The sequence below is a fragment of the Notolepis coatsorum genome (assembly GCF_963971535.1).
Source record: "Notolepis coatsorum genome assembly, chromosome: 9".
Classification (NCBI taxonomy): Eukaryota; Metazoa; Chordata; class Actinopteri; order Aulopiformes; family Paralepididae; genus Notolepis; species Notolepis coatsorum.
Window position 1 is genome coordinate 122,608,646 of NC_140173.1, and position 25,240 is coordinate 122,633,885.

The 25,240-nt window shown below is 46.1% G+C and overlaps 1 protein-coding gene across 1 annotated transcript in view; it reads left to right on the forward strand.

The window, feature by feature from the left end:
• Positions 1 to 25,240, forward strand: part of LOC311234492 (bifunctional 3'-phosphoadenosine 5'-phosphosulfate synthase 2-like) — a 41,759-nt gene that overhangs the window by 15,481 nt on the left and 1,038 nt on the right. Inside the window, exons 7-11 of the mRNA XM_084321705.1 lie at positions 473 to 584; positions 739 to 944; positions 1,130 to 1,265; positions 4,987 to 5,255; positions 5,354 to 5,583. Coding sequence (XP_084177831.1) covers positions 473 to 584; positions 739 to 944; positions 1,130 to 1,265; positions 4,987 to 5,255; positions 5,354 to 5,583 — 953 coding nt within the window. The remainder of the gene's footprint in view (positions 1 to 472; positions 585 to 738; positions 945 to 1,129; positions 1,266 to 4,986; positions 5,256 to 5,353; positions 5,584 to 25,240) is intronic.

The window sequence follows — 25,240 nt, forward strand, 5'->3', positions numbered from 1 at the left end:
GATATGGATAAAGGCTACTCCTGGGCAGAAATTGTTACTCTATAATCTCCATAGATGGTGCTTTTTAATACAGAGCTTGACTTTTAGGCTGTGGAGGAAGGGCCATTTTATACTTGAAATCGCAGTAAGTAGTGAATGCATGCATTTAAAATGCATGGTTGCCCAATTCACACATCTTGGAGACTCATTAATCCCACAGAACAATTGAAACGTGGCATTTTTCGGACAAATGTGAAGTGTATATGAATGGAGAGTTAGACAAGCAGCACCCCTGGAGCAGGCGACACTCAATCGTCTTGACATGGGTGGACTATAAATGAACGTTGCAGGGATCACAGACCATCTGACCCTGGGATGGTCTCTCTAACCACTAGGCCGGCATCCTACGTTACATGCAGCACACGTGCCATACATTTTTTTCCTTTCGCTCTATGCACTATTGAGTGTTTGTGGTTCTCCCCTCCATCTCCAGCTGGATCTCCAATGGGTGCAGGTGTTGGCAGAGGGCTGGGCCAGCCCCCTGAAGGGGTTCATGAGAGAGAGGGAGTTCCTCCAAGTGCTTCATTTTGGGAACCTGCTGGATGGTAAGAGACATGTTGTCTCCTAGTCTCTCATCCCAAGTGTAGTTTACCTTGAATTAAGTCCAAAAGGGCTACGAATACAATTCCTATAAATGATACTCTGGCACGTCATCCTACACTGGAATATCTCACACTTAGTCATCTCCCTGCGGTTCAGGTGGAACTATCAACCAGTCCGTACCCATTGTCCTGCCCGTGAGCACAGAGATGAAGCAGCACCTGGATGGCTGCGCGGCGATATGTCTGGAGTTCCAAGGATCCCGGGTGGCCATTCTCCGGAACCCAGAGTTCTATGAGCACCGCAAGGAGGAACGATGTGCCAGGCAGTGGGGAACCAACTGCCCACAGCACCCTTACATAAAGGTGACTAACACTGATCACACACCTAATGTCAGCTAGCGTTTGTTTACCACCATGACTTATCCACGTTGAAGTGCAAAAAACCTATAATAATAATGATGAATTTAATTTGTATGTGAATACTTAGTGGAATTAAATAGTTGATATTGTGTTTGTAATAGCAATTTCCGTATTCGACACTTTTGCAGATGGTCATGGAGGGAGGTGATTGGCTGGTGGGCGGTGACCTGGAGGTGCTGGAGCGAATCAGATGGAACGACGGGCTGGACCAGTACCGCCTGACGCCACTGGAGCTCAAGCAAAAGTTCAAAGACATACAAGCAGGTTTGAAAATTCCTGGGCCCTCATTTATCAACAATTCTTAGAAAGTGTTCTATTTTAGTACGTAAGCACATAATTTAGAATGTGTGTACGCACAGAAATATCCGGAGTTATCAACCGTGCGTACACGGGTCCTACGCTCCTCCGTGTTGATAAATACCATTAGGTTCCACGCTCGTGCACGAGTTTAAGTATTTGCATATAGCACCGCCCGTAATTAACCATATACGGTAATGGAACACCCCTATGAAATGTGGAAAAGTGGACTAAGCCGAGGGAAGCGTGTTATGGAGAAATATGTGACAGGCTGACAGACATGTACACGTACGGTGATTTCGGATATGATATCTATTAACTTGGGCGGCTACGTGGCGTAGTGGGCAAGGCGCTCGCCACAAATGACGGAGACGCTGGGCTTGCCTGTTCGAGCCCAGCGCTCCACATTGCTTTCAGTTTAGCTGGTCGTTCATACTAATACACATTGGCCGTATTAGGGGGTGGGAAACTGATGGGTGGGGATCGGGCGTTGTGGACAGCGACTCCTACAGGTCGGTTGGTGCGCCTGCGCAGTGGAATCAGGAAGTGTCGGGGGAAGCGTGAGCCTCCCACGCGTTACTCCTCGCCACTGAGAGATCGAGCTGCGCAGGTGAAAAGATGCGACTGCTGTTACCTCAAGTACCGGAGGGGACTTGTGCTATGTATGACTTAGTCCACATTGCAGCCGGCTTGTGGGAGGCAAGAAACAGCGTTCGTGACAGGGGAGGGTTGAATTGGATGATACGAAATTGGGATGGGAGAAAATATATAGAAAATGGGAGAAAAAGTGGATCCAAAAAAGAAAAATTATATCTATTAACTTAAAGACCATATTAACTAATAAAGACCGTGCTGGAATATGACTGCCTTTTTCCGTTTTGTTCGATTAATACCCAGGGATTAAAGTTCTCCTCAATTTTATTCCAAATTGCTACGGATTTTCCGTCAATTTTCTACCTGCTGCATATGATTTCTAGAGGCATACAATCTATTTTGATGTCGGTATTGGGTAGCCTATATCAGTGGTTCCCAAAGTCGGGGTCGCGACCCAAAGGTGGGCCGCGAGCAGCCACGGGTGGGCCGCGAGATGATTTCCAAAAGATAAAAATTTTTTTTGTCAGGCCACTGAACTTAGAAGCAGGCCAGGACAGTGTTTCTAGTTGTATTCTAAAATTCTATTCGATTGTATTCTAAAATGTGACTATATGGTTTTATATTAACTTAATAAATAAACAAAAACGGAAAATCTACTTATTTCAACGAACATTTCAAACTAAATAACAGATTATGCACATAAAACGCTGAAAACAACCGAAGCAACAATAGTATTTTAATGAGGCTATAATTATTATCATTATTATTTTGCAACAAGTTAGCCCTCTCATAAATAGCACATATAAATGAATAACTAACTTGAACTAACTTAATAGGATTGAAGTGATATTTGGCTTAAAAAATCGGCCGCCTGGCAAAAAAAAAAGAAAAAAGAAAGCCTGACGATGTGCATTGGGCCGCGGCTCTCTGACGCCTTATTTTCTGGGTCCCGGCCTGAAAAGTTTGGGAACCCCTGGCCTATATAAACAATAATACGAGAGCATATACAAGAACAATGAATCTCACTGCCATGTATGATGTAGCCTATACGCCATGTGTAGCCTGCCTATATGTGATCGATACAAACATGAACTTGAATTCCATCATGTCTGTGTGCGGGAGCTCACAAGGCTGTTGTCACAATGTAAATAAGAACGTGCACTGAAAAGTTACAGTATGTAGTTGGTTTTTTTTATATTTAAAGTTTTTTATTTTTCTCAAACAAGACAATACATACACAACAAAACAAGACAAGAAATGATAATAATAACAATAACAACAAGGGGCGAGGGGGGGGGGGTAGTTGGTTGATTATTTGTATGACAGTCATAAACCCTTGCAAAAAGTATCCGTTTTATTTAATGAATTGAAAACATGCAGCATGCCTTTCCTCCCGGCAGCAACGACAGTGGAATCCCTTTCTATTCACATAACTGCATTTGTGATGGAGCTTTGACAGCTACATGGGTGGTACAGTAATAACAGTCTATTACTCGATCCATCTACAATATCACGATGGACCGTGCCATGTAGCCTATGTATAGCCTGCCTATGTGATCAATAAAAACGCGAACTTGAATCCCATCATCATATTTATATGTTGTGTCTGTCCACTATGTTTATTATTTTGTTATTTCCCCCGCCTATCTATGTAAAGCGACCTTGGGTCTCTTGAAAGGCGCTATATAAAATGAAGCTATTATTATTATTGTTATTATTATTATTATTATTATTATTATTATTATTATTATTATTATTATTATTATTATTATTATTATTATTATTATTATTATTATTATTATTATTAAATGTTATTATTATTATTATTATTATTATTATTATTATTATTATTATTATTATTATTATTATTATTATTATTATTATTATTATTATTATTATTATTATTATTATTATTATTATTATTATTATTATTATCACGTCTGTGCGTGGAGCTAAAAAAAAAAAAAAAAGACTGTCTTACTTTTAGTCTCAGTGAAGTTTCAACGGAGCGAGGTAATCTATTCTAACCAACAAATTGAAGTAGAAAGCATTTCGTTGTGGCCAATCTTATTTGGAAACATGACACAAAATAATAGTACAGTATGTCGCTTTTTATTTGAAACAATATTTAATCGCGTTTGGAGGTGGGTGTTCTGCGTCTGCCCCCCGTGCCAAACAAGCAGGCCAACCTCTTGTTCGCGCGTGAGCCCGTTATAATTACACTACTGTCGCTATTTTACAATGAACTATAATGAATTACGGGTCATACAGAAGTTGAACACGCCAGTGTTGGAAGTAATGCACGGAAGCTTATTTCCGCGTTGCAGACTGCAATAATTCTACCACCGGGCGCCCAGGTACGCATATATATACGCACAAAGCACAAGTTCAATTTGATAAGTCCCACACTTTGCTTAGAAATGATCGTACGCACGGGTTACGCACATATCTGTCCGTATGCAACGTTGATAAATGAGGGCCCTGGTTCTTACGAGGAGACAACAGGATCTGGGAAACTTACAACTTGCAATGCATAGGTCCAGATGTAACTCACGGCCTCATCCTACAAAAAGTTGTGCTAACCAGAATGAATGTACAGTTATTATTATTTTGCTAGCTGTGTGCTCCTAGTTTCACCATTCTCTGTGCTTTTGTTGTGGGTGTAAGTGTGTATGCATGTTGTAATGTGCACCTGCACAAATGATCCACAGGCAATTTTCGGAGGTCCAATTCACGACAAATGGCCAGTTTCAATTACATGCTATTTATAATGTGTGTGTGTGTGTGTGTGTGTGTGTGCGTGTGTGTGTGTGTGTGTGTGTGTGTGTGTGTGTGTGTGTGTGTGTGTGTGTGTGTGTGTGTGTGTGTGTGTGTGTGTGTGTGTGTGTGTGTGTGTGTGTGTGTGTGTGTGTGTGTATGGTGTGTTCCATATTCATGGTACTATAAGTCTAGGCTTAACATGCCCCAAAAACAAATAATAGTCGTGTTTATCTTTTATCAACTCCCTTTGTAGCTGAGGAGGTGATGCTATATGCGCAAACTACTATGTAAACAAGCGTTCACTTTCCTCTCTCTCTCTCTCTCTCTCTCTCAGACGCCATATTTGCCTTCCAGCTCCGTAACCCGGTCCACAATGGCCACGCCCTCTTGATGCAGGACACCAAGCGTCGCTTGCTGGAGCGCGGCTACAAGAACCCCGTCCTCCTGCTGCACCCGCTGGGCGGCTGGACCAAAGACGACGACGTGCCGCTGGAGTGGCGGATGAAGCAGCACGCCGCCGTGTTGGAGGAGGGCGTCCTGGACCCGGCCAGCACCATCGTGGCCATATTCCCCTCTCCTATGATGTACGCCGGACCCACAGAGGTGAGGATGGCTGAACACCAGCTCATTGTTTCTCATCAAGCCTGTGTTGTTGCACAAGGGTGTACTGAAATAATGTGTGTATTGTAACGTTTACGCAGGTACAATGGCACTGCAGGGCGAGGATGATCGCTGGAGCAAACTTCTACATTGTTGGGCGGGACCCTGCTGGGATGCCTCACCCGGAGACTAAACAGGATCTGTATGAGCCAACCCACGGGAGCAAGGTCCTCACCATGGCCCCAGGCCTCACCTCTGTGGAGATCATCCCCTTCAGAGTGGCCGCCTACAACAAGACCAAGAGGGCCATGGACTTTTATGACAAGGAGCGGTAAGCAAGAGAATATTTTAAAGATTAATATTGATATGCAATGACTAATAATCCATCAACCCCTCTCCTTCGGCGTACGGTACACTTGAGGTCAACAGGAAAGTGTTTGTTAACCGTCTCCCAGTGCTCATTGTAGAATTCACTGTGCGCGGTTTTAACATAACCAGAGTTGCCCAAAGAACGGTCTTGTCATTGTCACTGGTTGTAATGACCTATACAACGCACACACACTGAATCCTCTCTTAAACCTGAAAAGTGAATTTTATAAACAAGATGGAGAATAATACTCTCCCATTTTGGACTAAACACCCAATTAACCAGAGCTGCCAACTCACACAGTGAGTGTGAGACTCAAACAAATAACCCTCTTCACATGATCTCCTTTTTTCTCACTGTCACAAAGAAAAGTGTGTTGGGGTCTCATCGTGCAATGGATTCCTGGACATGTCATCACATGATGAAAGTATAGGAATAATACTATTTTCTCTGTTTCTCTGACATAGAGCATATGTTAGCTAGCCACAAACCTTGCACATGTACGTTTATCACCATGCGCAAGCCATAAAATCGTCTTTTCCTAACATTACTTGAATGACATTGTCAGGAATTCATTGCATGATGATGAGAGACGAGACCAACACACCAGCATGTTAAGTCGAGACCAGCACACCAGCATGTTAATTCAAGACCAACACACCAGCGTGTTAATTCAAGACCAACACACCAGCATGTTAATTAAGTCATATGACCGCCAGTCACTTATGGACCTAAACTCCGGACTGAAAGAGGAGTTTAGGGACACTTTATGCCAAGATTGGCCATCGGCGATTCGCAGAGACAGCAAAACATCACTGCCTGGTATGGAAACAGCAAGGCACAGGACAAGAAGGCCCTACAGAGAGTGGTGCGCTCAGCTGAGCGTACTACAGGTATTGCACTACCACCCCTACAGGACTTATATAACAAGAGGTGCAAATCCAGAGCCTGCAGAATAATGAAAGACCCTCACCACCCCAACAACAGCCTGTTCAAGCTGCTGCGGTCAGGCAAACGCCTGCGCACACCAGCAACTAGGACAGAGAGACTTCGGCTCAGCTTCTTCCCCCAGGCCATCAGAGTCTTGAACACTGAACTCTCCACACACAAGCACACATGAGCACACACACAACACACATACTGTATACCAGTCGCGGACTGGGACCATAATTCCTACCGGGAATTTGACTCAGGCAGGCCCATACCCAATCCATACCCATACCCCCCCCCCCCCCCCCCCCCCCCGGACAAAAACTGCGTTTTGTATCTTGCTGCGTTGTATCACGTGGTGGCACCGTAGAGGCTGTATACACTAGTATAAATGCGACTTTCAGCACCATGGACAGCGACGCTGTCACAAAATGGACCATACAAGTTGTATACACTACACCAACGTGTAGAATAACTACTTTCCAAATAATGGATTGTCCAAATGTTGGGTTATAATACGAAAGTGTCCTTTATAGAAGTTTACCGGTGCACATTACATTATATTTCTCTACTTCACTGTGATCTAGTCGATTCATTATAGTATCACTCACCCTCGCGTGTCAGTTCAACATAATGACGCGCTCCTTATACATCTCTGCGGCTTCAATATCAGCATCCAAATCATCCATCAGACTTATAGCTGTTCTATTTTACGGTCAGGTTCCAACAAACTGTCTTCTTTAACTCCCAGCAGTACATCCAATAAAGTGATCAAGTGATCAACATCCGGAGTTTCCACGTCAATTTCAATGTCCATCTGATTCAAAACTTGTGTAGTAACACCTCTGATTGCGCCCCGCTTTCGTCTCATTCTTTCAATTTTAGTCCGACGTTCGTCTTCACCCATTCTAGAGCGATCCAAAACGTTCATATCTCCCGGGTTTCGGCAGAGGCCAAAGCATAACCACTTCGAAGCAGAGAATATTATGTACAAGGCGGAAGAGCCCTTCGGAGCTAAACCAATCAGAGAGGGTCTTCGCTGTACGCGGGCTAGCCAATCAGAGAGCGTATTTGCAAACTGCGGCTACGAAAAAAAATCACGCTGTAGTCCAAAAAAATCACGCATCCCTGCCTGCTTGCCTGAACTTATATATGCGCAAATAGAAACATGTATACCGACCTGGCCTGCCTCGGAGTTCAGTGGCCTGACTGCGGGCACAAACAAACAAATTTTAAAATAAAAAAAAGCATCTGCCAGGGCAGCCAGGCCATGCCAGTCTGCCAGGCCACCAGGAAAACTCCCGGTGGTCCCGATGGCCAGTCCGCTAGTGCTGTATACACTCACACACTAACAGTCACTTTAGCACGAACACACACACACACACACACACACATGCTGCACACGCTCACACTAAACGGTCACTTTACACAATGAAAAGGTCACTTTAAAAAAAAAAAAAGAAAAAAAAGAACGGGAGTGGTTCTTGTATAGTAATAGATGGATATAGCAAGATAGCATAATGATATATAGTATAACTGTATATTGTATTGTATAGTAGTGTACTGTACATAAGACCCAGTGCCTCATCCGTAGCTTAACACTGTATTGCACTATCGCAGGACCTTAGCATGTCTTTTACCATGCATTTTAAACTTTATGTACATTATACCTGTTATGTCTTATTCTTATTACTTGTATTATTGCACAATCGCTGCGGGCTGCGTTCTCAGGGCGACGGAAACACAGAGGAAAAAGAGGGGGAATTCGGAATAGGTTAAAAAGCTCAGCTTACCGGGCAGCGTTACCATCGATGCTCCTGGCAAATGTTAGATCGCTGGAAAATAAAATGGATGATCTCAGGGCGAGGATTAGATTCCAACGGGACATGAGAAACTGCAATATCTTTTGTCTGACAGAGACATGGCTAACGCCATTAACACCGGATCAAATCATCACCCCGTCAGAGTCATTCTCCGTCTCCCGAGTGGACAGGACAGCTGAATCGGAGAAATCCAAAGGAGGTGGGGTATGCTTCCTTACAAACAACAGATGGTGCAGCCCCGAGGCGGTGAAAACCCTCTCCCGCTCCTGTTCGCCGGACCTAGAACGTTCTTTCTGTGTCGTCCGTTCTATCTCCCCCGAGAGTTCACAGTAGTCATCGTCACCACAGTTTACATCCCACCGCAAGCAGATACCGACAAAGCACTGTTGGACCTCCAGGACTGAACCAACACCAAATCAAATATCCAGACGCGGCCATGGTGGTGGTTGGCGACTTCAATAAAGCAAACCTAAAAAAGGTTTTGCCAAACTTTTATCAGCACATCAAATGTACCACCAGGGGAGGGAACACTTTGGATCACTGCTATACTCCTTACAAGCAGGGTTAAGGCGACCCCGGCCTCTCCGTTTGGCAAAAGTGATCATGACGCCATTTTCCTCATGCCCGGATATAAACAGAGAGCCCGAGAGGCTGTAGTGTCACGAGAGGTGACGCGGTGGTCCGAGCAGACAGAGGCCATGTTACAGGACTCACTGGATGACGTCGACTGGGACATGCTTCAGTCGAGTTCCAGTGACGTCGGTGAATACACGGATGTGGTTGTTAGCTTCATAGCAACGTTAGCTAACAGCGAAGAAACTGGGTTGATAACTCAATCCGTGTTGCCCCGAATGCTCGCACCGCTGCTTATAACTCGGGCAGTGCATCAGGAAATATGGACGAGTACAAGGCGTGTTGGCTGCAAAAAATAGATATGCGAACAAGATGGAGGCACAGATGGCCCAAAATGACACAGGAAGCTTGGGGACTACGAACGACAACTGACTATAAGGTCAGCCCCTCCTCAATCGGGAGTGCCGATGCCTCCCTTGCGAACGATCTTAACTCCTTTTACGCGAGATTCAGGGCAAACAGTGGCGACGTCAGCTCACCGGCTAACGCCATCACTGGTGCGCCGGTTGTCGGGGAGGGGAGGGGGTCCTCCGCGGGGGAAAAGCACACTCTCCAATCAGGGTTTCCGTTAGCCGGTAATTACCTGTATTTGACCGGCAAAATCTGTTGAAGTCCGAATATTTAAATCTCTCCGGTCATAATGTCCGGTGAAAATAATTCCCTCTAAGCACAATTTGATTATTTGAATTGTATTAAAATAGGCTCAAATTAAATAGCCTATGCGATGAACGAAACAATCATTACATTTGTTTCATTGATGCTTCACCAAGCAGGTCTAATAATGACAACGATGTTGTCAGCGGGAGCTTGGTGCTGGATTTGCGAGAGCATGCAGCTGCAGAGCCAGAGAACCCACAGAGTTGTGCCCGCACAGTGCAGTACTCCAATTCAGCCATTGGCAATTCAGCTGTTGGGTGGGGGGCGCTGCTGAGCGGTCCCCAGACCGGACCTGAAAACACAGCTGGCTCTGCGGCTCTGCAGCTGCATGCTCTCGCAAATCCAGCACTGAAGTCGTTGGGAGGTGGAGATAGTCATCACGCAAACCCACGATAATGTTGCCGTCTCTCTCTGTCAAATTTCTCAGTTCTTCGCTTGATATAATTAATACAAATGTCCAATATAACGGAATTCGTTAGTTCATAAAAATGTGATTTATAACAGACTGCTGTTTATTAATGTCGGGCAGACTGCCCACCGACACCTCAAGTCATGTGATTTATAACAGACTGCTGTTTATTAATGTCGGGCAGACTGCCCACCGACACCTCAAGTCGGCAGCAGCACGCAGTCTCGAGGGACTTATTTTATTTGGAATATATTAATGACTGTATATACGCAAAAGTAGCCTAGTTTTAAGTTAAAATATTATAAATGCCTTGATGTCATTCTTTATATAGCCTGCCTATCAATTGTTTTTAAGCTCAATAAACTCTGACCGGAATTGATCCCATTTGTCCGGTAGATTGAAATCTACCGGACACTGAGACCGACAACAATTTTTTCTAACGGAAACCCTGTCTCCAATTGATGGAACACAGCGTGAGGAGAGCATTCTTGGGGGTGAACACTGCAAAAGCTGCAGGCCCGGATGGGATAACAGGACGAATACTTAGGTCCTGTGCCAATCAGCTGGCTCCAGTGTTCACTATATTCAACCTATCCTTGGCCGAGTCCGTGGTCTCTGCCTGCTTCAAGGTGTCCATGCACTATAATCCCTGTGCCAAAGAAACTCCTCCCCAGCAGGCCTAAATGACTACAGACCGGTGGCACTCACCTCTGTGGTCATGAAATGCTTTGAGAGGCTGGTCAAGGATCACATCTGTGCCTCCCTCCCCAGTAACATGGACCCATTGCAATAGATATGCGAACAAGATGGAGGCACAGATGGCCCAAAATGACACAGGAAGCTTATGGCGGGGACTACGAACGACAACTGACTATAAGGTCAGCCCCTCCTCAATCGGGAGTGCCGATGCCTCCCTTGTGAACGATCTTAAAACAGTGGCGACGTTAGCTCATTGCAGGATGTACATGGGATCCAGAACAACTGCACATTGTATAGGATGTACATGGGATCCAGTGCCTTTAAGCAATTTATTAACATGTCTATTTACCATGTCTATTCTAGATATCTTTTTATTGTTATTACTATTACTATTGTTTTATTGCACAATCACAGGGGGCATGGCCAACCACATTTCACTGTATTCCCTGGTATGTATGTGATGAATAAAACTCTTGAATCTTATACTACTACCATCATCATCATCACTATATCGGGTTGGTGGGGATTTCAGTTCTTCTCCTGCATCAGTCTGGACTAGACATAGGCCTCTGGCCAGAGCCATGTTGTGGCTCTGGAACTGAAGTATCACGCTTCATGTATGGAACTCGACTTTTCGATGATTGATCATCATGTATCTCATCAGATTTTGATGATTGATCATCATGTAGCTCATCATATTTTGATGATGGGTCATCCAGTATCATCAGATTTTGATGATTGATCATCATGTATCTCATCAGATTTTGATGATGGGGCATCCAGTATCTCATCGATCTTGCTGTAAAAAGGAATGATTCTGTAGACGTACTGTATTTGTGAAATGTTACTAGCCCTGGTATATTTAGGAGAAATTGCCTAACTGTTTCAGTGCCACAAATTCACGAGGTACATTCAGTTGTATGGTACATTTTTAGGGATGAGAACAATGGCTTGAATCTGGAAGAACTAATAAGTTCACAGAAATTAATAATTATTTCACACCTACGTACAATATAAGAGGATGTTACCCTCACTTAATCTTGAGGAAAAACTCCAAAGACTACATTCAATGTTTGTATCAGTTACATAATTAAAATGTAACATTGACATAACATCTACCGGTAACACTTTATAATAACACTCAGTTATAAGACCTTTATAAGGTATTTGTAGATAATGAACTAATCATGAACAAATCATTTATATACATTCGAATTATTATTAAATCATTTATAACTATATTTGTATAACATTTACAAATTAGTTCTACATTATTTATAACTTGTAACTGAGGGGTACAATTCCCTGACTGTATTACTAGATATGATACTTACTACCACTACCTTTGTACTTAATATTCGGCCACCCAGTACACGGCATAAATATATTATGATGAACACTGTCACGTAGATGAAACGGATCCAACACAAATGTACGAATTAGAAATAGGTCTTTATTTCTACACAGCGATGGTGTGTAGAGCAAGCACTTAATCAAATCAATCACATTTATGAATGGGAATTAGTATGCACTTTTATGGCAAGAGTATTCGTCGGTATATCAATAGAGAATGTCCAATCTCTGAAGGCGCAGGTGGTACATATACGACCTGGAATAGTTAAGGAATAACAGCAATGGTACTTTAATGATTATAGACTGGATACACTAGGGGGGGTTAATCCGGTCGCTTGTAAGCCGACAGGAGTAGGAAGGGGGGGGGGGTAGAATCCAGCTGCCTCATCCGGCCAAGGGTATCCCAGGTGAACCCACTGTAGTGCCGTTCAATGCGCCGGCGATCCTTGGACCACAGATGAAAGCAGGTGGACTCTTTGTGGGCCGGCGTCCTCCGGTCCACGGAGGAGAGACGTGAAGCGACCTCGTCTTGCAGAGCGTCTCCTCACCTTGCGTCCTCTCCAGGGGGGGGGGGGTTCCAACACACGGCAGTGTCGGGGGTCTTTATCCATGGAATAATCAACGTATACAAAGCATAATCCGTGCCGGGGAAGGCGGGCTGTCGTCGGTAGAATAATCCGGTATACAGGTCCACTCGCTCGTCGGCTCTGGGGCTCCTCGGGTGCAGCTTCACGTGGGGTCAACCACCCTGGATAAGCAGCCAGTTCTCTGCCCGAAACGATGGGGTACTGACTACGGTAGTATTCTCACCGCACGAAGCACTATATATTAACAGACTATTATTAGCTTAATAGACTACGTCCAACTCGACGATATAGTGCCAAATATGACTATTCAAATATTAATATACACGATGTCTCAATACCGATGGTAAGCCGAACTTGGCCTTACTCCCACACGTGGCGTCGCGGGGAGGCTTTACGTCTGTGACTCTATTGGAGGGTAAGAAACTGGACTGAAAAGGAAGTCCTACTTTAGTAGCGCAGTATATATACGCACTATGAACAAATAGTCCCATTAGTGGTGCGGTAGCCAGATTCCTACGCGGAACTAGGACTTGTTCGTACATGTTGAGCGGTACGTTTGAACTGGGTCTGGGGGGTATGGCAGCCTGGCACCAAGGTCTCGACCAATAGTAGAATGGAGACTATTATGGGATGTTCAGTAGGCTAGAATGGATATTCAATGCATATTGTACAAGGAATATACAAGGGATATCAGGGAATATTAGAGAATATACAAATACAATTAAATATATATATATAATAAATATATATATTCGGTTTAATCTGGCCCTTCACAACAGCCACCCCCTGATTGGTCCCAGACCTAATCAGTTAAACAGAGACAGATTAATCGCGTTGTCTATTTACACATAAGGGTTTGCTGTAGGGGTCAGTCAACTTCACAAAGTCATAGGGTTATAGGGTCATGGTCATCATCGATTGTGTCTGGGAGTCGGGGCGGTTCTATGAGCCTCGCCACGGGACGGGTGTAAGTGCGCCCCTGGACAAGCACTTCAGCTGCTCGGACCTTGCCGTCGGCACCGGTGATCACTTTGCTTACGCGGCCGGCCGGCCACATAGCTCTGGGCAGTGATTGATCAATAATCATGATGACTGTTCCTTCTGTCAAATTGTCTCTCTCCTTTACCCACTTCTGGCGGGTCTGTAGAGACGGTAGGTAGTGCAGAAGGAAACTGCTCCAAAACTTGTCGGCTAATACTTGGCTGTACCTCCACATTCGTCGGCCGTTCGCTTCTTCAGGCCGGTACATTGTCTGGGGTAACGCGGGATCTAGCCGCCCCATCAGGAGTGTGTTGGGGGTAACTGGGTCGATATCCGCCACATCACTGGAGACATATCCGAGGGGCTTCGAGTTAAGTACTCCCTCAATCTCCGTGAGGACTGTCATTAGGACTTCTTCCGCCACAGTCTGGGCCCCAAGTACTGCGTACAGGGCTGTCTTTATGGAGCGCACTTCTCGTTCCCAAGTGCCACCGAAGTGGGGTGCGTTTGGGGGGTTGAATTGGAAATCAACCTGTGCTGGAGCTAGGTGGGTCTTAAGTTCTGGGCCCATAGCTTGGAAGCTCTCTCTCAGCTCTCTTTCGCCGCCTTTGAAGTTTGTCCCATGATCGGACAATAGGGTAGACGGTCTTCCTTTCCGTGATGTGAATCTACGGAAGGCCATAAGGAATGAGTCTGTGCTCATGGTCGGGAGAAGCTCGATGTGTATCGCTCTGGTGGTCATGCATTTGAATACAATACCCCACCGCTTCTCGGTTCCTCTTCCTTTCTTTATGTGCAGCGGGCCAAAGCAGTCCATACCCGTTGAGTGGAATGGCTTGTCACCGATTCGGAGGCGACATGGAGGAAGGTCAGCCATCCTTGGTATGCTGGGCTGCGCGCGCCACTTGCGGCAGTCTAGACATGTTCGCTGGAAGCGTCGTACCGCCTCTCTTCCTTGTAGGATCCAGTAACGACGTCTGATTTCCGCGAAGACTCTTTCTGCTCCTGCGTGATGTACATCCTCATCGTATTTCTTTATAATCAGCTCTGTGACCTTGTGTCGGCTGTTCAATACGATCGGGTATTTAATGTCATCCGGTAGATTGGGGGCTCTGCGTAGGCGACCACCCACTCTGATGAGGGTATGAGCGTCGCTCTCGGGGGCCAGATGAATTAATCTGCTGTCGGATGGGACGGGCTTTCCTCCCTGTAGACAGGCCAATTCATCGGGGAACGAGTCTCTCTGGGCTCGCTGCAGTAGAAGCAATTCTGCTTCCTCGTAGTTAGCTGCTGACATTTCAGCGGGGGACTTACACTCCGGGTGGTGCCGCAGGAATGTCCTTTGTTGTGCACTCTCTATGGACGTGCAATCGTCTATGTTAGGGTCGGTGGAGGCTACGGTGCTCAATCCACAGAACACAGACTTCTTATTTTCCACCTCCTCTGGACTTGCTTCCCTCGGGATAGGCATGGGCCACTGTCCTTCCGGGAGTCTTAGGAATGCGGGGCCGTCACTGTAAGCATTGTGACGGGTGAGGTCATCCAGGGGCATCCCCCAGGTGATGACGTCAGCTGGGTTCTGTTTTGTATCAACGTAGCGCCACTCTGTTTCTCCGGTTAACTCTTCGGTTAAGTCTTGAATCTCGGTGACTCTGACTCCCACGAAGACTTTGTACTTGCATGAGTCCGATTTGATCCAGGCGAGTACTGTCGTGGAATCTGACCACAGGATTGTTCTAGACACCGGTATGGTGAGCTCGCGTTGGATGAGCGTGGCTAGGTGCGCTCCGGCTAGGGCTGCGCAGAGCTCTAGGCGTGGGATAGATTGTTGCTTGCGTGGGGCTATTCTCGAGCGGGCGAGGACAAATGCTGTGTAGATCTCTCCCCCCCTTTCTTGGGCCCGCAAGTAGGCTACTGATCCGTATGCGACCTCTGAGGCGTCACTGAAGACGTGTAAGTCCATTTTACATGTCTCTGGCCTCACCGTGGGTGGGAAGTAGCTTCGGCGCATATTAACGCCTGGGAGTGAGTGGAGCTCCATCTCCCACTCTCTCCAGGTGGATGCAAGGTGTGCGGGAATGGGGTCGTCCCAGCCCTGGTCCTTGTCCCACAATGCTCGTACAATCATTTTTGCCCTGGTGGTGTACGGTAGAATACATCCTAGCGGGTCATATTGTCGGGCGAGTGTTGTGTACACACTCCGTCTGGTGGTCGGCGCCGCCGCCGGCCTTCCCTGCTCCGTAGTCAGGGGCTTGTGTCTGTAGTGAAGCGAATCTGTTTTGAATCGCCACACCAATCCCAGGGTCATCTCCTGGGCTTCTCCCGGGATTGTGGCCATCCAGGTCTCGCTGCTGGCTGCCTTGTCCTCGGAGGAGAGGCTGCGCAGTACTTGCGGATCGCTGCTGGCCCACTGCCTGAGATCAAAGCCGCCTTTGATCAATGAGGCGCAGAGTTTAATCAGGAGAGCCTCGGCTTCTTCCTGGGTTGAAAGGCTTTGTAGACAGTTGTCTACGTAGAAGCTGTTCTTTACGCTGTGTCGGACCTCTTCGTCCGCTGCTGGGTCCTCTGCTACATGTTTCTGTAGTGCAAATGTAGCACAGCAGGGGCTGCACGTCGTTCCGAAGGGGAGGACTTCCCATTGGTAGATGGCTGGGTGCTCATCTCCTGGCTTCTCTCTCCATAGGAACCGTAACAGGGGCTTGTCCTCCTCTACTAATCTCACCTGCAGGAACATTCCTTTAATGTCCCCGCTGATGGCCACCCTTTCCTGGCGGAAGCGGAGTAGAACGCCGAGTAGGGAGGGGCCGAGTGTGGGACCGGGCAGTAACTCTTTATTCAGATTTTGGGATCCGATCTGGTAGCTGCAGTTAAATACTATGCGGTCTTTACCGTTGTGATGGACCTTGTGGTGAGGCACGTACCACGATTCAGTGGTCTGGTCAGCCTCTTTAATGTCCATCTTTGTGACGTGTCCCGCTGTGATGAGCTTCTCAATCTCAGCGCGGTATACACTCTCTTGGGCGGGGTTCTTGGCTAAGCGCCGCTCCGTGTTCAGCAGGTACCGTTCTGTGGCGTCTGTCTTGGCGTGGAAAGTAGGCATTCCTTCTCGCCGCAGGAGTGGCGTGGCGTATCTCAACACGCCGTTGACCGGGACTCTCTTGGTCCCTGTCTCGAGGAGGTGAATGGCGTAAATGTCATCTTTAGAGCGCATGTCTTTCCTTCCGTTCTTAAAGGGCATTTGTTCCAAGGTCCATAGCCGCTCTACGTGTTGCAGGAGTGCGGTTTCTCCCTCTGTGACTCGGGAGTGGAGACATCTAGTGGCTGTACTTCGGTTGAGAGATTTGGCGAGCGGGCCTTGGAGAGTCCATCCCAAACGGGTCTCGACTGCTGCAGGACAGCCTCGGGGTCCGGTATGAACCCGGTCTATCGGGACAATGAGGTCTGCATGGTCGGAGCCTATCAACAGGGTCGGCATAGCATTGTCTATGAGCGGGATCGGTAACTTGCGCAGATGTGCATATTTCTCCATCAGCTTGGCGATGGGGTATGTGTACCGCGACAGTCCTATTTCTTGGCTGGTGAAAGCGTCTGTAATCTGGTACCGTCGCTCAGGCTGGCCGCTTGCTGCGATAGAGAATGAGACATTCTCGCCCTTTATCGTCTTCAAATCTCGTCTTATTGTCCGAATTGTCATTTGGGTTTCGCTTCCCCGCAGCCCTAGCTGGGCCGCAGCGGAGGCGAGCAGAAGGGTCTTCTCTGACCCGTCATCGAGGACGGCGTAAGTGTCCAGGACTTTATTCTGGTAGCTTAGTGTCACACGCACTACTTTTAGGAGTACTCGGGCTCCACTGCTGCTGGCGGGATCGATGTACATGACGCTCGCTTTGCTGCTGGATGGTGCGGGTGAAGGGCGCCGTCTGTTACTGTCGTGAAGTATGTCCAGATGGGCTCCATCGCACTTGGTGCACCTTTTCTTTAAGCGGCATTCGGCTGCCATGTGTGAGCGCGCACAACGAAAACAGCGCTTGTTGGACTTTATCCATTGACTTGCTTCCTCCGCGTTAAGCTTGGGGAAGGAGTCACATTGCGCTAGCCAGTGTTCTTTCTCACAGTAGGGGCACACTATCTTCCACTTCTCCGTTCTGGAGGGGGTACTGTGGCTCCTGCTGCTCGGTACTGACTCCGATTGGTGCATCACAGTCACCGATCTTCTTCCATCATTTAGTCGTCTGGTTCCTTCTCTGGAGCCAGGGGTGCTCCGTCCGAATGTATCTAGCCATAGGCTGCTGACTTCTCTCGCCAGGAAGTCTGCTAGATCGAGGAGGTTCGGTTCGGGGCCATTCGGGTCGCGGTGGTCTCTCTGCCGCCTAAAACGCTCCTGTCGAGCGGGCGGCAGCTTCTCCAAGATCCTTTCCACATTTGAGTTGGCGTAAAGTTCATGCCTCCCCTTCTCTCTCTGCGCTCCCAACATCCCTACCAGGGACTGCACTCTGATGGACAGGTCGTCCAGTGCTCGATTGTCTATTGCTGGGGGTAAGCGGTCGATGTGTCGGATCTCCTGGATCACGTAATCCCATATGCGCCCATACCTCTGGTCCAATGCTACCAGCGCTGCTGTGTATGGGGTGGTGGAAGTCGCGTAGGCGAGCGCTATATTATGTGCGCGGGGTACCTTTAAGTGCTTCAGTAGGATGGCGTATTTATGGCGTTCATCCAATACATCCACCAACATGGTCTCCAGACACATGCGGAGTTCTGTATACTGGGCCCAGTTCTCTTGGGTGAAGTCGGGTACCATAGGCGTGCCAATGTATGACGCTGACTGTGGATACATCGGCGAGCGTTGGGGGAGAGGCCTCCTAGGCGAGTCTCCTCCCGCTCCTTGGTATGGGCTGGTACCGGCAGTGTACCATGGCCCGCTTGTCCAGGTGCTGTTCCTCGGTGCGGGTCGTGCGTCGTGCTCACCCGTGTATAGAGTCGGGGGTCTGTAGCGCAGCTCCGCGGGAGTATAGCCTGGGCTGTACCGGACCTCCTGGTCCGGTAGAGTACTGTGCTGTCGTCGGGCGTGGTTCTCCTCCTCTTCCTCTTCGTCTTCAGTTAGGTCATCCAGTGCTTGTAGTCTCTGGTTTAGCCTCTCCACAGGATATGCTGCTCCTTCCCGGTTGCTAGGTCTCGCTTGGACCGGTGGGGGGAGGTGGTCTGTGGGGGGTATAGACCTCGTCTGTTGGTCAAGTTCAGGGTTGTTTACTCGGCTAGGGGATGCCGCCCTGGAGGTGTGTCTAGACGAGTTCCTGGAGCCTCTGGCGGAGGGAGAGGGTGTTGTCCGTCTGATCAGCTGTTCTATTAGTTGCGCTTGCTGTCTGTCGCGCTCTGCGTCCCGTAGAGCACCAGCAGCTGCTCGCTGGCTGTCTGCTCGGTCTCGGGCCACATTCTCTTCCCTCTGAATGCGTCTTATTTCTAGACGTATATGCTCTTCTTCGCTCCGCTGCTGGATCTGCAGTCGGTCGCGTTCAGCAGCGGCGTTCAGGCTGATGAGGAAGGCCTGCTGTAGGGTCCTCTCTGCCTCGCTGGGAGAAGGCGGTTGTATAGGGGAGCCTTCCCTCGGGGTACTCCTTGCGGAGCCTTGGAGCTCTATCTCCACGGTGCTCTCCCCGTCTTCTTCCGTGCCAAGTTCTCTCTCGGTAGCGTTGTATTCCTCCCGGGACTCATCGGGGACTACTTCTTCAGTACTGGCAGGGTGTGAAGTCATGTCTGGTTCCCACTGGTCCCCACCGTGAACTTGGTCAGTTACATTAGAACCCGTAGGGGCCTCTATGGTCGGGGTAGTCTGGGCGTTGGGGTTAGACATACTTTTACTTTCTAGTTTTACCGCGTTTACTGTTAGTAGAAGACTAGGTTGTTGACTGACAGCGTAAGCCTCTAAGTACTGAGGGAGCCGTCGTTCGCGCTGCGGGCGTTGGTTAGGAGGATCGTTTCGTGGAGTGTTCATCATAGGCCATTTCAATATTAATAACACTATATTAATATTACACTGATTACCATCCGGCTCGAAGGACCAATTGTAACTGAGGGGTACAATTCCCTGACTGTATTACTAGATATGATACTTACTACCACTACCTTTGTACTTAATATTCGGCCACCCAGTACACGGCATAAATATATTATGATGAACACTGTCACGTAGATGAAACGGATCCAACACAAATGTACGAATTAGAAATAGGTCTTTATTTCTACACAGCGATGGTGTGTAGAGCAAGCACTTAATCAAATCAATCACATTTATGAATGGGAATTAGTATGCACTTTTATGGCAAGAGTATTCGTCGGTATATCAATAGAGAATGTCCAATCTCTGAAGGCGCAGGTGGTACATATACGACCTGGAATAGTTAAGGAATAACAGCAATGGTACTTTAATGATTATAGACTGGATACACTAGGGGGGGTTAATCCGGTCGCTTGTAAGCCGACAGGAGTAGGAAGGGGGGGGGGGGGTAGAATCCGGCTGCCTCATCCGGCCAAGGGTATCCCAGGTGAACCCACTGTAGTGCCGTTCAATGCGCCGGCGATCCTTGGACCACAGATGAAAGCAGGTGGACTCTTTGTGGGCCGGCGTCCTCCGGTCCACGGAGGAGAGACGTGAAGCGACCTCGTCTTGCAGAGCGTCTCCTCACCTTGCGTCCTCTCCAGGGGGGGGGGGTTCCAACACACGGCAGTGTCGGGGGTCTTTATCCATGGAATAATCAACGTATACAAAGCATAATCCGTGCCGGGGAAGGCGGGCTGTCGTCGGTAGAATAATCAGGTATACAGGTCCACTCGCTCGTCGGCTCTGGGGCTCCTCGGGTGCAGCTTCACGTGGGGTCAACCACCCTGGATAAGCAGCCAGTTCTCTGCCCGAAACGATGGGGTACTGACTACGGTAGTATTCTCACCGCACGAAGCACTATATATTAACAGACTATTATTAGCTTAATAGACTACGTCCAACTCGACGATATAGTGCCAAATATGACTATTCAAATATTAATATACACGATGTCTCAATACCGATGGTAAGCCGAACTTGGCCTTACTCCCACACGTGGCGTCGCGGGGAGGCTTTACGTCTGTGACTCTATTGGAGGGTAAGAAACTGGACTGAAAAGGAAGTCCTACTTTAGTAGCGCAGTATATATACGCACTATGAACAAATAGTCCCATTAGTGGTGCGGTAGCCAGATTCCTACGCGGAACTAGGACTTGTTCGTACATGTTGAGCGGTACGTTTGAACTGGGTCTGGGGGGTATGGCAGCCTGGCACCAAGGTCTCGACCAATAGTAGAATGGAGACTATTATGGGATGTTCAGTAGGCTAGAATGGATATTCAATGCATATTGTACAAGGAATATACAAGGGATATCAGGGAATATTAGAGAATATACAAATACAATTAAATATATATATATAATAAATATATATATTCGGTTTAATCTGGCCCTTCACAACATAACTCATTATCAACATTGTTTGTACTTGATTTGTTCATCATTAAATAATGTTGTTTAATGTGTAGTAACACATTTGTAGATGCTTTGAAAAATGGATATGAAAAAACGACTCGTATCACTCACCCGATACTTCCTCTACTCCTCCTGGGTCCTAGGTCCTAGTTACACTATATGTTATGCACATGTATTTTATATGTTAATAAAATTGCATTTATCTATAGTCCTAATTCTGTCACTGTTTGATGTCACAAAGAAGGGTGTATCCGAAAGCTGTCTACAACATTTGTAACAGGTGATGAAAAAGTAAACAAATAATTAACTGTATTAGACATTTGTTAATGATGAATAGGCTTCACTTCAGATTAGGGCACACAATAGCATCTGCAAATGATTTATAGATGTTTTATGAATGTCTTAACAAATCATTTGTTAAACATGAAAAGACAAGTCTGGTAATTGCTTTGTGTGTATTCATAAAAGTCCACAAATAAACACACTTATACATTTGTTAATGATGAATATGCTTCACTTTAGATTAGGGCACACAATAGCATCTGCAAATGATTTATAGATGTTTTATGAATGTCTTAACAAATCATTTGTTGAACATGAACAAATGGAGGTACAGTATAGTAGTTTTTTCATATCCATTTTTCAAAGCATCTACAAATGTGCTACTACACATTAAACAACATTATTTAATGATGAACAAATCAAGTACAAACAATGTTGATAATGAGTTATAAATAATGTAGAGCTAATTTGTAAATGTTATACAAATATAGTTATAAATGATTTAATAATAATTTACAAATGTATATAAATGATTTGTTCATGATTAGTTCATTATCTACAAATACCTTATAAAGGTCTTATAACTGAGTGTTATTATAAAGTGTTACCCATCTACCTTGGAACTGATTTCATGAGTCCATTCGCTGCAACCTTGTGTCATACCTGCTGCCTGAGGCTAATTCCACTACTGTACTTGGAAATATGTATTGCTAATGACCAGCCCTTCAATCTCAGCTAGTATTTTCAGGCATGAAAAGAAAGAAAGGCGCTATATAAATAATGTTTATTATTATTATCTTGTGTTTTAATCTTCTTGTGTGCAATTGTAAAGCAATGTGTATACGCTATTTGTTAGTATTCAAGTAGGTTAGTAGAAACGTAATTTAAAAACGCACACCCAATCAGGTCATCGGTTTGTAAGACTAGACAAAAGAATGTGAAGACTGCACACATCTCTCTTGCAGTTAAAAATATATTTATTGGACTATGTTAGCGTCAGTTAGCATCACCAACATGTTTCGTGGTTCATCACCCTGAAAGCAGAGTCCGAAACATGTTGGCAATACTAACATAGTCCAATAAACATATTTTTAACTGCAAGAGAGAAGTGTGCGGTCTTCACATACATTTTTCTAGCATTCAAGTAAAGGAAACACGAACAATCCATGAGCATGCTTTAATTTCTCCTGGTGAGAGAGCTGAATTAGCCAGTGGAATAAATACATTCTTGGACAATTCCCCAAATTCTAACTATGCATTCTGTAAAGCTCAATATAGCTTAAAAGAGCACGCCAACATTTTGGGAAATTAGCTTATCGTCTTCTCCAGAGAGAGACAAAATAGATAACAGTTTCCTCTCTGTGCGTTCAGTAGAAAGCTATTCTCCACTTGCACAATCTCAAAGTAGCCACTTCCGGCTGACTTCCGGTTGCCAATAGCACTTCCTGTCCCATCCAAATACATTGGTTTTAGCTACTTTTCTCCCCTTATTTAAACAACTTTGTCGTCACAGAGAGGCAATGAAACGTTTGTATTATTATAGTATAGAATGTATTTAATAAGCAAACGTTTGTCAGCAGGGTTTTTGGGCTGTATTTCATGTAAAAACGTTTACTGTTAGTTTCCTTGCTCAGCCAGCATTAGCTAACATAAGCTAGTGGTTAAACAGGCCGGATTAGCTTTGAGCTAACTATCTTTCCCGACCCATGTATTCATTCCATTATTATTATTATTATTTTTTTGTCTTTTTCCCCCTCCATTTTCCTCCGATTTTCTCCCATCCCAATGTTAGTCGTATGCCAATTCCCAGTCCCTTCCTGGTCGCTGCGCACTTACCCCCCACAGTCAGATCATCTGGGAGAGTGGAGGCTACCACGTGCTTCCTCCGACACACGTCCAGCCAATCACCGCTTCTTTTCACCTGGCAGCGCGGATTCTCATCGAGAGGGCGTAGCGTGTGGGAGGACCACACTATCCCCCTCGAGTCCTATCCGCGCTTAGCAGGCGCCCCGACCGAACTGTAGGAGTCGCTGTTTACAACGACCCGGACCCACCCCGCCAGCTTCTCCCACCCTCTAATACAGCCAATTGTATTAGTGCAGACGGCCAGCCAAGCTGGTGACAACCCCGGAGCTGTGAGCTGGATTCGAACAGGCGAATCCAGCTCACAGCTCCGGGGCTGGTGACGAACGCAATCTCCGCTCGGCCACCTAACCGCCCTGTATTCATTCCATTCTAAACATAACGTTAGTTTACAAAACATGACCCGTCTATATAACGTTGAGGAACAAATTATATAGACGGGTAATGTTTTGAACAACTAACGTTACGTTTAGAATGGAATGCATCGGCAAAGATCCGTTAGCTCAAAGCTATTCCGGCCAGTTTATCAACTTCCTGTCATTTAGAAATATGATTTTATAGTGAAAATCATTACCAAAACGTCCGGAAAAACCTAACGGGAGCATTATAGACTGTCATACAAATGTACAAATGCTATAAGGTGGCAAGAAATGCACTATGAACAATACTTTGCGGCGTCGTTTCTTGCGCTAGCCTCTGCTAGCCAGCATTAGCCTTAATAGCTTTGAGCTAACTATCTTTCCCGACCCATGTATTCATTCCATTCTAAACATAACGTTAGTTTACAAAACATGACCTGTCTATATAACGTTGAGGAACAAATTATATAGACGGGTAATGTTTTGAACAACTAACGTTACGTTTAGAATGGAATGAATACATGGGTCGGGAAAGATAGTTAGCTCAAAGCTATTAAGGCTAATGCTGGCTAGCAGAGGCTAGCGCAAGAAACGACGCCGCAAAGTATTGTTTATAGTGCATTTCTTGCCACCTTATAGCATTTGTACATTTGTATGACAGTCTATAATGCTCCCGTTAGGTTTTTCCGGACGTTTTGGTAATGATTTTCACTATAAAATCATATTTCTAAATGACAGGAAGTTGATAAACTGTCCGGAATAGCTTTGAGCTAACGGATCTTTGCCGATGCATTCCATTCTAAACGTAACGTTAGTTGTTCAAAACATTACCCGTCTATATAATTTGTTCCTCAACGTTATATAGACGGGTCATGTTTTGTAAACTAACGTTATGTTTAGAATGGAATGAATACATGGGTCGGGAAAGATAGTTAGCTCAAAGCTAATCCGGCCTGTTTAACCACTAGCTTATGTTAGCTAATGCTGGCTGAGCAAGGAAACTAACAGTAAACGTTTTTACATGAAATACAGCCCAAAAACCCTGCTGACAAACGTTTGCTTATTAAATACATTCTATACTATAATAATACAAACGTTTCATTGCCTCTCTGTGACGACAAAGTTGTTTAAATAAGGGGAGAAAAGTAGCTAAAACCAATGTATTTGGATGGGACAGGAAGTGCCATTGGCAACCGGAAGTCAGCCGGAAGTGGCTACTTTGAGATTGTGCAAGTGGAGAATTTGGCTGCATATTAGCCTAGCTTAGCACAATGAATGGAAGCGGACATGGCCGGTTAGCCTAGGCATTGTCCAACTAACACCTCTCCCGAAGGCTAACCGGCCATGTCCACTTCCATTCATTGTGCTAAGCTAGGCTAACATGCAGCCAGATAGCTTTCTACTGAACGCCCAGAGAGGAAACTGGTATCTATCTTCTTGTCTCTCTCTGGAGAAGACGGTAAGCTAATTTCCCAAAATGTTGGCGTGTTCCTTTTAAGTGTGCTTATAATCTGCTGCATGTTTCCATGCAAGGCG